Here is an 11726-nt window from a genome sequence, read left to right as displayed (position 1 = left end):
TGAGGCTGGCATGTGGTGCTTCCTCCCACATACTCCAGCCTGATGTTGGGCAGATCAGGATGGCATAAGTCCCTTTCTTAGCCTTGAGACAGTAGCCAGGAGATGGCAATGTGCAGACTGGGCATGGCGAAGAGTTCAGTTCCGATGAGAATTTCTGTGCTGTGGGTCATACAAACTCCTGTGATTGTCACCTGGCTTATCTCTGGCCTTCCAGCAGACTTTCCAGAGGCAAATGCATGTTTTCTCGCCCTGGAGAACTTGTGAAGGGAATCCTTTGTTACCAAATCTCAGGTGCAGCAGTCACTGAAGCAGCTGCCCCAGGTGAGGACAGATGGTCCAGTTCTGATAAGTGTCCTCTAGCCAGCAAGACAGCTTTTTCTCAGCAACACCTTCATATGGGTGCAGAGAGAAGCCAAACTGCTGTGTGTGTGTGTGTGTGTGTGTGTGTGTGAGAGAGAGAGAGAGAGAGAGAGAGAGAGAGAGAGAGAGAGAGAAAGAGAGAGAGAGAGAGAGAGAGAGAGAAGCTATTCCAAGTTTATCTCTATAAACTATGCATACTGAAGTACCCAGGTTTGTGAGCCCAGTAATCATCCTGTTTTAGATCATCTCCTCTGTAATCTTTTACATCAGATGTGTGTGCGCTGATAGCTGTGACAGGTTCAGAAATTGCCCTGAGTGTCATCTGCATTGTGGGGATGTTGTGTAATGTAATCTGTAAGTACAGCCTCTTGATAGGGGGCCAGTGTGGCTTTGTCAGAGTTGGTTGAGAGTTTAACATTCACTACCCTTGGAGGAATCAAACAATTCCCATTCTGTCCACTTGAGATACAGCTTGTGTCAGTTCAAAAGCTGTAGCAAGGTTGTCTCATGTAGTTCTGTGATGACGTATGGGATACTTAGTACATGCAAAAGTATGCTTGTCACTTTTTATAAAGATATTCACTTTATGTATGTGAGTACAGTGCAGCTGTCTTTAGACACACCAGAAGAGGGCAGATACTTGTGAGCCACCATGTGGTTGCTGGGAATTGAACTCAGGACCTCTGGAAGAGCAGCCAGTACCCTCAACCACTGAGCGATGTCTCCAGCCAATGCTTCCACTCTTTAGGGCTCTCCCAAACCAAGTGTGGGGCTCTCTACCAGGAATGCTAATAGCATGCGCTGAGGCCAGGGAATGGCTCCAATCAAGGTATACAAATGAGAAGGGGGCTTCAAAGGGATGTGGGATTGCACAGCAGGGGTTGGGTGGTTGCTATTCTCATTAGCATTGGTATCACCTTCCCTCCAAGGCTTGAGAGTGGTAGCACAAATGTTAGCCTAGGTAACTGTGTTATGTGGGAATAGGGCAGTATTTCAAACCTCCATGATTTCCAGACCTCGTGGACATTTGTAAAATGATCCTGAATGTTTTTAATATTCATGGTCTAGCAAAGCAGATCCAGCCAAGCCTCCTTGACTTAGGTCACTGTTCTGAACCTTTGGATCAGAGACCCTTTGGCAAGCCTGTATCTCCAAAAATATTTACAATACAATTCATAATAGTAGCAAATGACAGTTATAAAGTAGTTATAAGGAAGACATTTCACAGTTGGGGGTATACAAATTTTATGGCTGGTTTCAGCAGGTCTATCCTGATCTCCATATGAGTGCAGTTTATGGAAGCCCTATGTCATCTTGCCTGAGTCTCTTCAAGGAACAAAACAAAGAAAGAAAAAAGAAAAAAGAAGGAAGGAAGGAAGGAAGGAACAGAGGGAGGGAGGGAAGAAGGGAGGGAGGGAGGGATGGAGGGATGGAGGGAGGAAGGAAGGAAGGAAACAAGTGAGAGAGAAAAGCACTTGAGCTCTGTATGTTATATTTGGTCTAGTAATCCATGCCTCCTCTGCTTGATCATGCAGAAATCTTGATTTGTTAGGAAGTCATAGGAGGAAAATGTAGTATCCTTCCTTCAGCACAGAGCTGGCAGCCTCCATAAGACCTGTTGACTGTCAGTTGCTGTATTGTTCCCAACACGGTCCCAACAAATGAGTCATTGCTCATGATATGTAAACCACAGATACCATGTGGCAGTTCATGTCTGCAAGGTACGGCCTCATGCTATCCCGGTGTAGGAAATGTTTGTGTGGATCCCAGCTTGCATTTTCTAACCTTGCATACTTTCCATCTACAGTCACCAAAGGTGAGTTTCAAAGCATTCTCCACCAGGTATAGCAGTGGCTCTCTAGGGCCCAGCATCACAGAAGGCAGTGACAGACCCTGTCCTCTCAGGAAGTCCTTGCTCAGAGCTGACATCAGAGGGGTGGGAGAATCATTCTCTCAGACAACCAGGGAAGTGGTCCATGACAACCACTATTGCACTGCTAAAGAAAAAGTTTGATTTCTCCCACCTAAGAGGATCGTTGAACAGTGGTTTTCAGTCAGGTGCCTAAGGTGTGCTTGGTTGTTAACTGATGCTTAGCAAACCCAGGTACTACACACAGGCAGGAGGCTGCACACAGGCATCTAAGTTACTGGATCAGAATACTAGACAGATCTCTACCCTGCCCATGTCCTGTTATTGGGGTACCCTCAGGTTATCCTCTAGCCTAGCCCTTTGCCTACTAATAGCGGACAGGTAAGAGGTTCTATCTGCCAGCCCTGTGCCTCCCACGGCCCTCCCTCCACATTGCCTCCAGCAGGATCTCCCTGATCCTCATATCCACCTTCTCCTGACTCCTCATCTCCTACTCTCCCTGTTTTCCCTTCTCCCCCTTCGGCTGACTCCATGCCTGTCTTCTCTTATCCCCACTACAGTAATCATACTGCATCAAGATGCTTCTGTACTCCTTGACTCCAATACTGCTATTAGATCTTAAACCTCTTTGGATCAGACGTGTTTCCCAACCCTGAAATGAAGCTGCTTTGAGAAGTATGGCCAGAGATGTATTTATTGCTAGATGCAATGGCTGCCCTTATTTCTGCTGGTCTTTACACTGGTGGAAAGGGACCATGTCATTCTGAGTACAGAGGACAGCAGGGCCCTCTGGGTACAGTTACCTAGATACATTTCCCGCTCCTCAGGACACTCTTGGCTTTCTCCTTCATCCCAGCTGTGTACCTTTTCGGCTCCCAGTGTCCTTTCTTCTCCTTCATACCGTCCTGCTCAGGGCTCTGTTCCTTATATGCTGCCTTTCTCCCTGTACAGCCACCTGCATCCCTCCAGACACCTCAGACCATGTGTGCTTCCAGAGGGTACCCTTACATCTGCAGCTCAGACCTCTGGCGCTGGGTGATTTCATTTCCACTTAAAGACAAGTACTGTCATGTGAGGAGAGGGAAGTACTTTGAGAAAAATAGGTGAGCCTACAGGCAGGCTCTTAGGGCATTTTCTTAATTATCATGTGTTTTGGAAGGGCCCAGTCAATTGGCAGTGGTTACCGACACTGGATTGGTGGTCTTGGGTTCTCTGAGAATGAGGGCAGAGCAAACCTAGGAGAGCAAGCCAGTGACCAGAACCCCGTCCCCCATGGCCTCTGCCTTAGTCCCTGACTCCAGTTTGCAGTCTTGTTTGAGTTTCTATCCTTACATACTTCAGTGATGGACTACTGTGTGGCAATGCAAGCCAAATAACCCCCTTTCTCCACTATGTCATGATATTATTGCATCATAGCATTCATAACTTTAAGGGGGACAACACTCACCGGAATCCCAGACTTGCTTGTACCAGTACATACTCAGTTGACCTGGCTGCCGAAAAGGTCATGATTCAGCTGTTTTCAGCTCCTGACCACCTCTCCATCTCTAACATCCATTCTCTAACACAGCACTCCTATGCCTGGACACACATATGCCACGTGATAGCAACTCCTGGTGCTGAGGGCCGAGGGACCAAGGGGTCGACGTGCGGATGTGCCGAGGGTGTGAGTGGGTGAGGGGATCAGGGGAATGGAACAGCCTGAGCTCAGGCTTGCTCCTGCCATGCTATATCCCGTCCCTCAGGCACTGTGTGCAGGTGTTCCCTGGAATGCAGACAGAGCCTGTGCTGTCCTCACCATACCCTATGGAGGGTAACCAGGAAGGTGTCAGTGCCTTTTGCTGTCTGGGCTTCCTGACTGCTCTCTGTGTCCCCGCCCCCCTCGCCTGCATTTGCTCCAAGCTGAGCACATTGTGTCATGAGTGGTCCTTCTACAAGGCTTGCCGGGTCACAGCTATCCTCTGTTTAACCCGCACAGTGCCTTGCCCCGTCCCCCACACATTTTATGTGCAAACATGAGGCAGGTTCCCCCAAATGCCCTGCCTGTTCAAATGCAAGCTGGGGTTTGTAGAGGCTTTTCCTTTGTTCTCCAGTTATTTTATGTTCAAGGCACACATACTGGCCTCTCTGCCCTTAAGTTCAGATCCTAGGCACTCCCTGGCCTTAAAGCCCTATCCTGTATTCTTGAACAATACATATCAGCCAGGTGAGCGCCTTTCTCTTCTTCCTTTCTTTCCAAGTGCCAGCCCTCCAGGGCAGTCCTAGTCCTTGCCTATCCTAAACCGTTGAGTTAAACCCTTAGTTTCTGTGCTAGCATGTCCAAGAATCTGGTCTGTCTCATCTATCTCAGGGGTCCCTGCCCATCACCGCTGCTGCCTGTAGTCAAGGTGACAATTGCCTTCCTCTGTGGGCTCTTAGTCTTTGCTGGAAAGGTGCACATCTTACTTCCTGTTTCTTAGCTCTTCCGTGCACCTTTCCAGGTGAGAAGGGAGCTCGTGCTTTGTTCACACGTATTTCTCGCAGGTAGAGCTCTGCCTGATCTAAAAGCCAGAGTGTGTGTGGAAGGGCGGCCTTTTGAAGCATCCTGACAGGTAAAATGATATAAACCCGTGTGTTTTGGAGGTTTGGCAGCAGAGGACATGGGAACCTGCCTAATATCATTGGGTGTGTGGAGAGGGACACCCCTGCCTCTTCCTATCTGCACAGAGAGAGAGATATGGAGAGGGAGGGTGCATTTTCCTCATGGTCTGACCCCTCCCACCCCATGCTTCTGCTCCTGCCTGTTTTTGCTGTGGCCCTGGGCTTGAAGGCATTTGACTCAGAGCTGTAGTCTTTGAAGGCTTAATGGAGTCCTGGTGTCCCTACTGACTAAGCCTCTCCTGGCAGGAACGAGATGCCCACTTTAGTCTTGCTGGGTCTGTTTTCCCATGTATGGCCGCTATGGACAGTCATGGGACTAGGGACCTGTGTGAGTGATCTGATTGTTTGCTGTTTTCAACCTGGCCTTGAGACCTGCCCTATCGAAAGTCTGGAACACAGGTTAGAAATCCTGCAGGAAAACAGCCAGAGAAGCACCTGGTATAATTCAGGAAATTGGCAAAGGCCGACTTGATCCTCTTGGAAATCCCCCTCTTGATCTTCTTGTGCTTTCTACTACTCTATTATTGTTATTGTTATTATTATTATTATTATTATTATTATTATTATTGCTGCTGTTGTTGTTTCAATCTCCTTCTTCTTTCTGTCCCCCTCGCTTGCTCTCTCCAATTGCCAAGCCCCTGTTTCCTACTTCACTGGAGCGTTCCAGTGCCCAGGTGTCTACTCCTACTCTTTCCCCCTTGCAAATTCAAAGTGCAGCTTTCTCTTTGATTTCCTGGAAAGCCTGCATTGATGGGACCAATGTAGAATTCAGGTTTACTGAAGCAAGTATTCGTAGCTTGCTGTCTCATCTCCACAGGACTCAAGGCTGAAAGCATTTTTTGGATGTTACCACGAGCGTGCTCTTTTGCTCATCCTCTTCCAGGAGTCCCTTTGCCTGGCTCTCCCTGTCAGTCATCTCACAGCCACTGGGCATCTTGCCTCCCTCAGCTCTTACTCCCTGGAAGAATGAGTCCCTTTGCACTACTTCAATAGTGTGTTGGGAAGACTGATCCTGGAGGCAGTGAGCCAAGCTCCTTGGAGTTTCTACCCCTGGGCAAAGCAGGCCACCCTAGCCTCTGTTTCCACATGAGCAGGACAGAGCCTCCTGCTGGAGCTCTTGGGATTATAGCTCCTATCTCTGGTACAGTGCAGTTGCAGGCTTTCTCCTGTTCTTCCCTTCCCCGCCCCCCAAGGAAGGGATAGTCCAGCTCTGGATCTTCATCAGGTTTTGTGGCCTGTACTCACTGAGAAGCATATTAGGCACTTGGATCTTTTCTCCCAAGACACCATCAACAGATTCAGGCAGGGTTTTGATGGACATAAATCACATCTGGCCCTGAGCTAGTTGGCACTTGTGTAAAACTGGCCCATTGATCATCAGGGCCTGGCAAAGCCAAAATCTGACACTCCTCTGGCACTCATGAAATACTGGAGAAATGTTTCTGCTACAGGTGCCCCTACTGCCTAGCCGACTTTCCTGGATTTGAGGAACTGCTAAGAGGAACCTTCTAGGAATTGAGCAGACTGTGTGGGTCTCCCTCTGCATGGAATTGAAGGCTGGGCCTGAAACTTCACGTTCCCTTGGAGGCAGAGACCGTGGGAGGCCATAACAGACGGCAGGGCAGCCTAGTGTAAGGAAGTCTGGGAGTGTGGAGAAAGAAGCAGACTCTTGTCTCAGTCTGCCCCTTGTGTGCTTCTGGCCCGGATGCTGTCTGCTGACCTCTCCCCTGGGCTCCTTGGCTGCCTGCCTCTTGAGAGGGACTCACAGAAATGTGCCTTCAGGGGCAGTGACAAGCCTCTTGATTACCTGTGTCAGGCTGCTCTGGCGCTTCCTGTGACATAGAAGACACTCTTCTTCATCTGTGTTCAGAGCTTCTGAAACTTCTTGGGCTCTGCCTCTGGTCCATGCCTCCCTAGCCTGCAGACTGCTGCCTTTGGTCCTTGTCCTTTGCATAAAATCATTTGCCACCCTGTGCTGCTCCAGTGACTGGGCCTTGTTCTCAGCCCAAAAGCCAGGTGAGACTCTAGTGAAGGAGGGACTAAAGTATCTTGGGCACTCTCTTTTGTGTGGCATACCTGGGGTAGGTGCCTGTCCTTCATGCTCCCTAGAAGGAGACCCCAGTCTGTTCTTTTATTACCTTCCTCATGTTACTTGTGGTCAGCCTTAGAGCTGGTGAGCTGTTCTTGTGCATGTTCTCAGCCAGGTTGCTAAGGAGAATGGGGAGGAGGCTCCCAGATCTCCACATCTGCAATTATTACACTATCTCAAGGGAAAAGTGAAATGTAATATTACCTTGCTTCTGAAAACACAGGGACAGATAGACAGGCAGGTGCGCACGTACACATTCACACACACACACACACATACTCACACACACTCAGATTCACACACACACATACTCACACACACAGATACACACACATACACACAGATTCACACAGAGTGTTTTGGGTCATGTGCAATACAAGAAACTCTAGTTCCTGGAAAATGTGTATGTCTCTTGCTATGAAGTTACATGTCAGTTCTTCTCTCAGGATCCTCCAACATCAGAAATCCAGGTGTTTCAGAGCCGTTTCCCCATTGCCCCTGATTCTCCTTCAGTGCTGGTGCCTTTAGTGTCAGTGTCTTATTGTAAAGTGCAACAGCCTTACTCTGATACCCTGGCTTTCTTCCCCCTCCTCCTGACTCTTCCCTTGCTCTATATGTCTCCCTTAACTTACCTCAATAGGTCAATGAGGAATTTCTATGCCCTAAATATCTATGTCCTAAATATCCTCCTTGACCCCAAATTTACTCCTCAGGCCCATATTAGCATAAGAGCCTCAAGGATCTTCTCAGTCCCTTTTTTCGTTTTCTGCCACCCCACAGCAGCCTATTTTTCCCTACCATCTTTCTCTCAAGATAATTTTAGTATAGTTTCCATTTCTTTACTATTCTAGAATGTTTTCAGGTCTTTACCAATGGCTCCTGTCAAGGTGTGTAAAGTATCAAATTCCACACTCAATACCAAATAATATGTCCACCCTTCCTATTGTCTTCTGTATTCTCCAAGTGCTCCTTGGACTTTAAAGCATCCTGTGATGCCCTGTTTCCTGTTCTTTTCCCCAAATGATGTCATCAGTTTGTCTTCCTTCTCCTTAGCCCCTACCCATTCCCTACAACTCTTATTGCATTTTCATTCCCCACCCCCTCCCACACAGTCTTGAAATTTCATGGAAACTATATGCTATTCGTTAAGGACTGTCCCCAGCATCTAAATTTGGTCTTCACTTAACAGGTGGACAATAAATGAACAAAACTTTCTGTTTACTATGATTTTATTTATACTAGTTGTGCAGTGAGCACATTCACAAATGTGTTTCATTACAGGACATCAAACACAAGGGAAAGACAGAAACAAATCTGTTGTCTTCCTCCACTCACATTCTACTTACTGGTTATGCCAAACTTTCAAGAACAGCCTCTCTCAGTGCTACTTTCTATCCCTCACACAACATGACAGAAGGACTTCATTTAATAAGGTTAGCACAGCTGTTAATACTAAATGTCAACGACAAGAAAAAAATAACATAAACTTCTCCTCAAGTATATATTTAAACATATTCTGATTCTTAATCAACAGTATTATAAAATGAATACAAGAGTACAATGTCTATAGCAAACACTACTTCAAAGTTTAACAATTAGCACTGATCACAAATACCAAATACAGTGCCCTCCCCACCCTCCACCACCTTTTGAATTCAGGATCCTGCCTATCTACTCCATGGAGTACTTTGGATTCTCTTTTCCACTCCTAAGGGTCTGCCTAGGATATCTCTCTCTCTCTCTCTCTCTCTCTCTCTCTCTCTCTCTCTCTCTCTCTCTCTCTATGGAGCAGAATAACCCCTAGCACCTGAATTGAGAATAGCCTCAACCTCTGCATCATCATCTGAATCCCAGTCATAGTTACATGGCCAGTCTTTGGAGCATCGGTTCCGAACTCTTGCCACAAAATGCATGACTTTCAGCTTGCTGGATTCCACGTGTGCTCGAGGGCCCCAGAAGAACTCATATTCCACTGGACTGCTGCGGGGCACTGGCTTATAAATCAGATACCCTCTGCGCACAAACTCTTCTGTAACGACCTTCTTCGGATCTCCAAAGATACTGTGCTGCCTCCCAGGCTGCATCCCTAACTTGCCCAGCACTTTCCACACCAGGGCCTCCTTTGCGCTGTTGCCCATGATGAAGATGAGAGCTAATATGGACATTAGGAGACTTTTCTTGGTACCCTGAAAATTGCTCCGGGTAACCGGCTTTTGCACTAGGGCAGTGCTCGAGGCTTCTGCGGGGGTACTGGAGGCCTTCTCCGGGGTGCTTGTGTCTTCCTCCGGGCCGCTCAGGTATTCATCGGGTGTGCTCGGGGCCACGGAAGCCGCCATCAGGGTCTCAGAAGCCTCTGAGGCCTGGATCTTGCGATTGTTGCGATTCTCTTCTGCTGCCTTTGCGTTCCGGCGGCGCCGACTCTTCCGTCCCCGAGGCATGGCTCCTGCAAAGAGATGAAAGCCGGCAGCACTTGGAGAATGCTTTCGGCAGCGTCGGAGAGAAGTGGCTATCTTACGCAGGGACCGCCGCCGAACCGCAAACCCAGCGGAGTCTTTGTGGCAAGGAACCAGTCGCTTTCGGCCACAAAGCCCTTTTCCAGGCAAGCTGACTTGCGCAAGCAGTCGCCGCCCGCATTCCTTGCAGCGCCAGGCGCTAGAAACCAGAGCAGCATTGGCCCCGCCTCTCCTGCCACGCACACTCCAAACACCCAAGAGGAAGTGGGGCTCTCCCGCACAGGAACTTCCGCTAGCCGAAAGGAAAAGGAGCGGGCTGCATTTTGAGTCCCACAATGGTAGTTAAGAGAGCTAGGGGGCGGGGGTTGCAGGGATTCGTCCTGTGTGCAAGAGAATGGCGGTCTTCTTTAGGCAGGTGCACACATTATCCTATTGGTCCATAGGTTTTGGCAACCAGTAGGCCCTTCCAGTCTCACCAAAGGCAGGCGGGCTGAGAGGGGTGGGGGAGGGGTGCGGCGGGGCACAGTCTTGCAAGGGGTCAGCTGACCCCAGCCCTCCTTGGCTGCCTTGGCTTACACAGCACATTCACTCTCCCTCCTGGGTTTTCAGAAGGCGTTTATGTGTGGCTAATTAATTCGTGGGCCCATCAGGGACCCGAAGAATAGACTTAATGACCAAAGCGGTGGGTGAGGGGCGGAGGTGGGAGTGCAAAGGCGCAAGCAGTGCGCAAGAGACGCAGAGCCTGCACACTGCTACGTGTTCGCCTGGTCAATTAAGCGGGGGCAGTGAGAAGATCAGACTTAGATTTGCGCAGCCTCGCGGAGGCCAGAGTACTTCCTGGCAGGCCACAGAGGAAGCAATTAGAATAAGAAGCAGCTGGATGAAAGTGAGCTGTTGCCATGGGGACTGAGAGACAGAAAGGCATTTGAAGGGAGACCACTGGCAGGCTTCAGACAATGGGTGGGAATGGGGAGCAGAGAGATGGTATGGTGCAGTTGGATCCTGGGTTTCTAGGCCGGCCAGCCAGCATACCTGCCTCGACTCGCTTCCCTCGGTGCACACTCTCAACTTTGTCCACTCCTTCTCTTTGCTCAGATTCCTCTGCCTGAAATGCCTTCCCTCCATCCTCCACTATCTAAGTACCACCTGCTTCTCCCAGGCATCTTCCTCGCTGAAGTTTATTTCGGCCTGCCCCAAAGAGTAATGAGTCAGTTCCTACTCCCCCAAGGGAGGCCCCATAGCTAGGCATGCTGCTTCTCTTGTGTCATTTGAAGCGTGAACTTGCTCAGATCCTTCACCTCTCTGAGCCTGGCTTCCCCCCTTTAAAGTGGATGTAACTCAAGCACTGGCTTCAGAGAGTTGTGCGAATTCAACGAAAAGCCTTTACTGCCTAGTAAGCACAGACTTTGCCTCTAAGTGCGTTTCAAGCAGCAGCAGCAGGTGAGAGTGGCATTTAAGAAATGCGCGTTGAGGGAATATGTGGTGGATAGATTTTACATGTGTTCCGTTTGTGAAAAAATGATTTGTTTTAGTGTGAGTGCGCGCGCTTGTGCGTGTGTGTGTGTGTGTGTGTGTGTGTGCCCCCGTGTGTGCCCCCGTGTGTGCCCCCGTGTGTGCCCCCGTGTGTGTGTGTGTGCCCCGTGTGTGTGTGTGTGTGTTTGTGTGTGTGTGTGCCCTGTGTGCTGTACACGAGGGGTTAGCAGAGGGTGTGGGACCCCCCTGGGACTAAGTTCTAGGTGGTTGAGATCTGCTTGCTATGGATGCTGGCAATCTAACTTGATTCCTCTGGAAGAGCAGCAAGTGTTCTCTTAACTGCTGAGCCATTGCTCCCGCCCCTCCTATGTGCTCTCAGTTCTTAAAAGGTAAATGGATATTTTCTGCTTGTTTCACTGGAAGGGATGAAGCATGTGCTGGACAGTGGCTCAGCTGGTAATCCTACTGGGAAATTAACCCTGTGGGGCTCTTAGCCTTTTTTGGTGGAGTCTGTGGAATAGGATATGGCCTTGTCTAGTGAGTGAACTCTGTGGTGGGCGATGCGTGTCACTGGCAACAGCCTTGCCAGCAGAACTTGACCCAGTGAGACCCAGACTCCTGTGTGCGCACAGAAAGGAGATGCCTGCTGGAGGGAGACAGTCGTTGAAATCAGAACTGGGGACCTGAGTTTGGGGCCGGTGTGTATCTGTTCCAAGCCTTTGATGAGTTTAATGAATATCCCAGTCCTCTGACTTGTTCTATACAGAAAAAGCTGATCTCTCCGGCATGATCCATCCAGCTTGCTTTCTGTTTCTGTGGAAGTTAATACTAAATACTACTA

At 49.0% G+C, this 11726-nt stretch overlaps 1 protein-coding gene across 1 annotated transcript; it reads right to left on the bottom strand.

Annotated features, from left to right (window-relative positions):
* Positions 1–8170: 8170 nt before the first annotated feature.
* On the bottom strand, positions 8171–9668 carry Mageh1 (MAGE family member H1). Its single transcript, XM_052170641.1, has one exon. The coding sequence runs from the start codon at positions 9395–9397 to the stop codon at positions 8741–8743; it is 657 nt and encodes a 218-aa protein (XP_052026601.1). The 5' UTR covers positions 9398–9668; the 3' UTR covers positions 8171–8740.
* Positions 9669–11726: the final 2058 nt, after the last annotated feature.

Source organism: Apodemus sylvaticus, chromosome X, assembly GCF_947179515.1.
Source record: "Apodemus sylvaticus chromosome X, mApoSyl1.1, whole genome shotgun sequence".
Taxonomy (NCBI): domain Eukaryota; kingdom Metazoa; phylum Chordata; class Mammalia; order Rodentia; family Muridae; genus Apodemus; species Apodemus sylvaticus.
The sequence above is the reverse complement of the archived record's forward strand: the minus strand, read 5'-3'. Positions and strand labels throughout refer to the sequence as shown.

Excerpts from the sequence above, each read along its gene's own strand:
- Mageh1 (XM_052170641.1), bottom strand. The coding sequence starts at position 9,397 with ATGCCTCGGGGACGGAAGAGTCGGCGCCGCCGGAACGCAAAGGCAGCA.